The following is a 5,000-nucleotide window of genomic DNA, read 5'->3' as shown; positions in this document are numbered from 1 at the left end:
ACTGTGATGGCTGACAGCAGGAGCACCGTCTAGACTGATGCTGACGTGTGAGGTCTGGACAAAGAAAGCGAAACCTGATACACAAGATATGGATATAATTTGTTCATATTGGTAAAGCTTGCATCCATTTTATATATGGTATTTCATGTACGGAGGTATCAGCACATGCATACCTACACTCATATGTGCGCTTATATGTATACATGTATCTGTAAATTTAGATTAGATCATATCAACTAACCAAGTATCGTAAAGCAATGCTTACACTCTAGAGCGACGTGATGATGGGCGTCCCTTATATAGGGAGCAGTACCCCTATTCCCCGTAACTAATTCTATTTTGATTCATGAATCATTTAAACGTTCCCCCATATTTTACTCTACGTACATTATCTCTATGGTAACAAAACAGAAAGGAAAAATAAATGTGGAACAAGAATAGTTAGAAAAAGTAGAATTTCTGGAAGCGAATAATTATAGTGAAAGGTATCTTTGGGCCAGCATTCTCTGTCGCGGAGAGATCGTTAATTTTTCATTACACATACATGCATGTATGTGTATGTGATATATATGTGATATATGGGATATATATATTTATATATATACATATATATGTATGTATGCGTATATATAAATATAAATTTATATGTATATGTGTGTGATTTGATAATAATTTCCACAAATAAGGATTTTGGTAATCAAGCACTTAGGCCAGAGAAAAGTAACGTACATGTATGCATATATGAACATATATATGTTGAATATATGCCGCACACACATATTTATATATATATATATATATATATATATATATATATATATATATATATATATATATATATATATATATATATGCATGCATATATGTAAACATACAGTACACACACACACACACACATCTAGTATATATGAAATGTGTTTGTGTGGGTATGTGTAAGTCAGTATATACACACATATGCAAATAAACATCTATGTATATGTATACACACATATATACATGTACATACACATACACACGTAGGTATATGTATAAATATATGCATACTTTATTAACATGCATATGTACATATGCATATATATAAATAAAGTAACACACACATATATAAATAAACGAATAAATAAATATATATATGCACATACACATATTTATTACATGAATAAATATATAAACACTTTATTTACAATTATGTATAGATACATATGCATATGCATAAATATAAAGAAATATAACTCTCTCTCTCTCTCTCTCTCTCTCTCTCTTCTCTCATCCCTTATTGAATTTCGATTTCTCAGATTTGATAACATACATTAAAAGAAATTCAGGGTGAACATCGTGCTCTGTGACAGATGTGGGTGAAAAGACACGCCTACTTTGCTTGGTCACCGTCATTTTTTAAATTATTACCTCACGGCGTTCGTGTAAGAAAAAGGGATGTGCTTACAAAAACGTTTCAAAACTTAACCTTCTGTACATAAAGATAATTACGCAGACACAAAGGTTACATAAAAGGAGTTTTTATTTTGCATGAGAATAAGAGCAATCCGTGGACTGTTATGATATCGCAGTGTGAACTATAAGTGCACTTGACCTAAATTCCTTTCGATATGGTTCTGGGTCTTATTTAGGCGTCTTTTTGCATTCTTTAGTCATTTCCTTACACGTAATTCACTGTCTATTTTTCCTTATATGAACATTAAGAACGCCTCGATGAGACTGATAATTGTTAGCATTAATGTGATCAATGACTTCAAATTATGTCACTATTGATTTTTTTTCTCCAAATTTCGTAAACGCAAAATATTACAGCTTTATCGTTACTATTTATATTAGTATTGTTGCTATTGTTACTATTACTATTATTATTATCATAATCATGATTTTCTTATTACCAATTATTGTAAACATTAATATTATTAGCATTAACATTATTAATATTCCTATTACTGTTATTGTTCTCCATTTTCCAATGCGTATTCTGATTATAATAGTAATCATTATTATGAATCTTGTTCCTATTTTTGAAAAACTATCATTGGTATCACCGTTAAGATAATCATCATAATCATAATTGCAGTTAGTGTTATAATCATCATTACTTATTTCTTATTTTTGTAATGGTTAACACAATAAGCAAATGACATGCCAAGGTCAGAAATCATATAGATAAGTTCAAAAATGATTTGTTTATAAAAATATTATAATGGACGTCTAGCTTCTATTTTTTACATGGCTGAAGAGGGAAGACAGATCAACAGCCTGAACGTGCCGGCGGTTCCTGGCATGATTAGTGGTGGTACGTGAAAAAAGCAGTTCTCCAGTCACGTGTACAATAGGGTGTTCTCCTTCGCTGTAAGGGCTAACAGGAGGTGTCGGTGGTTCCTTGGTGGCCATGGAGTGTTAGATGATGTGTGAAGAGGCGATTCGTTGAGGAGCTGGTTAGGCGGGAAGATGGCAGGAGCAGGCAGATGGCATCTTGTAGATATCAATGAAGAGGCCCTTATATGGGTCACATGGATCGTAGGATAGTAGACGGTGGTACACTGACTTCTGGGTACAGTGGCTCTGGTAGCAAGGAGCAAGGGCTCGGCAAGCAGACTCTGGGAACAGACAAGTCTCGAGGCGGGCAGTCTGGCTGTAATAGTGAACGTCGTTGACAATGACGCGCCACTTGCCGTCCACATTCTGGGCACGTTTGGGCATGGCATACACCACTTCGGAGGGACAGATGTAACCCTCAGGACCACCCCAGTGGGTGGCATCGTAGGGAGAGTCCCCAGTGGAGGCTCCAGTGTAGTAAGAGTAGTCGAAGGCCTCCTCCTGGTCCTTGCTAACCATGTCTACCAGGTCATCAGCAGACTGGTCGGCGACGTCAGCGTACTTCTTGGCGAACAGATGATCGGCAGTGATGGCAGCCTTGACCTCATATTCCGGATACTCAGTATCTTCCAAACAGTAGGAGAGTGTGGAATTGGCAGCGCATGCTGGGACAACAGTTGGGTCGCAGTAACCGTTGTCATAGGCATGCTGGTGGCCGTAAGCAGGTGCATGATGACCGTAAGCGGGCTGTGGGTGATGGCCATATGTTGGAGGATGGACGGATCCCAGAACGACTCCGGTGCATACCAGCAAAATCGACTTGTAAAACAAAGATTAACATTAAAACAAAATAAACATTTAATAAGGACCAACCTTTTCAGATGGTACAATGAAGACAGCTTAGACTGGCAGTATTGTCGCGACCTACCAGTGTAAGAGCCATAGTGACAGGAGAGGATAGGTACGAGAAACATTCGTTATTATCGAGCTTATATACTCCAGGTATGCTTTGGTCACGCCCACGCAGTACTAAGCTGAGCGACTCCAAGGTTTGATCTCTGTGAAAGTGAATGAAAAGTATCATACATATATAAGTATACACACAGAGTACGTAAGTACGTAAATATATAAATATATATGTATGTATACATTCACACAATATGGACACACACATACACGCGCACGCACGCACGCTCACACACATACATTTGCTTAGAAATGTGGACAAACACACTTCCGCATGCATTCAATTCTGTGTGCACAGGTGTAAATTCGTAGACCTAGGTATAGAATGAAACTTATAATACTCTTGCTTCACTTTCACACATATACATATACTACACACAAAACTACATATATGTATATACACATATGTATGTGTCTATGCATGTCAATTAGTTATGTACTATGTTGATTTGGTTATTTTTTCATAAATTTCACGAATCATTTAACTGCTCAGAGTGCTAATGTAGCGTTTCTCTCAGCTATGACTAATGTTCCAATTATAGCGGCCCGATTCTTTCCCTTCCCCGAATCATGCTCAAACTAAAAAAGCGCTGCCACCAGCAGATTAAGAGTATTTCCAACATAAATATGACTGTTCTAATAGTTAGACAGTGAGGAAAAGGACAGAAAGCTACGTGTGTGTGGTGTTTGTGCATGTGTTCGGGACTTTGGTAGCATGTTATGGCTGGGTAGTCGTGTGCTCGCTCGCAATGCAGGCTCAAAGAAAACCCCCGTGGAAAGTAATATCTTAACAGAGTCTCATGTAAACTACTTTCACGAAATAAACAAAGTTCGTGAGTGGGCAACACTTAGGCGTACTGTGCGACCTTGAGATTGCCTGCGGCGGTGTAACGTTTTCTATTCATTCATTCATTTTCTTCACCCGTACGGTCCCCTTTCTTTATAAGTCTCTTTTTCCTTTTAGTTGAACACTTGGTTCACATTCCCCGGTTGTTCAACTATTTTCATCTTTATCGTACATTTCTTATTCACAAGACCTTATTACATTTATACCTGTTTGTAGGCAATATTATTATTAGCGATTGAGAGAAAAGCAATATCACATAACACATTTACACCTTTATTGATGTAAAAACACTTGAAATAAAACATAAAATGAACTAACTTTCTGGGGATCATAAAGTACATAAACACAAAAAGATAAGTAAACGAGAAAATCATAATTAAACATCGCGTTTTACAAGATGAAATTACGAGGCTCCACATTAAAAAAGAAATGACGCACTCGGGACACAGTTTACTGGAATTATATTCTATATGCCGATTCCCCTTGACTGCAAACACAACACTGTTACGGCCCTAAAATAAATAACTTAATTTCTTAGGGCTGAAGTGAAAGTGGTCCCCTGAAGTCGACGAACACTTGGCAAAGGTCAGGTAGGACAGTGTTAATTGAATGACTGCTTCCCAAGTCCTCACAACCTGACCTCTGCTCGCTATGCTTTCCGGTCTCTCTGATCGCACTCGAGCGAGGGTAACATCATCGACCTCGCTTCTCTGGGTCTCTCCTTATACCTAAATTATGCCTACAAATGAACTCTATAAAAATCCCATTAAAAAATATAATAGTAAAATCTAGAAAAACATATTTCAAAATAAGTTGCAGACTAAAAATGAATATAAAATCTTCCCTGCTGATTTTTAGTATTTTAATGTTA

At 36.9% G+C, this 5,000-nt stretch overlaps 2 protein-coding genes across 2 annotated transcripts in view; both read right to left on the bottom strand.

The window, feature by feature from the left end:
* LOC119572937 (neurotrophin 1-like) overlaps window positions 1-5,000 on the bottom strand; it is a 52,390-nt gene that overhangs the window by 43,452 nt on the left and 3,938 nt on the right. The window lies entirely within an intron of this gene.
* Window positions 2,169-3,268, bottom strand: LOC119572945 (protein spaetzle 3-like). The gene is made up of 2 exons (XM_037919902.1): window positions 3,245-3,268; window positions 2,169-3,135 (listed from the first exon to the last, which is right to left on the bottom strand). The coding sequence occupies exons 1-2, from the start codon at window positions 3,257-3,259 to the stop codon at window positions 2,437-2,439; spliced, it is 714 nt and encodes a 237-aa protein (XP_037775830.1). The 5' UTR covers window positions 3,260-3,268; the 3' UTR covers window positions 2,169-2,436.

This window comes from Penaeus monodon, chromosome 5, assembly GCF_015228065.2.
Source record: "Penaeus monodon isolate SGIC_2016 chromosome 5, NSTDA_Pmon_1, whole genome shotgun sequence".
Taxonomy (NCBI): domain Eukaryota; kingdom Metazoa; phylum Arthropoda; class Malacostraca; order Decapoda; family Penaeidae; genus Penaeus; species Penaeus monodon.
This window is presented reverse-complemented; position numbering and strand designations above follow the sequence as displayed.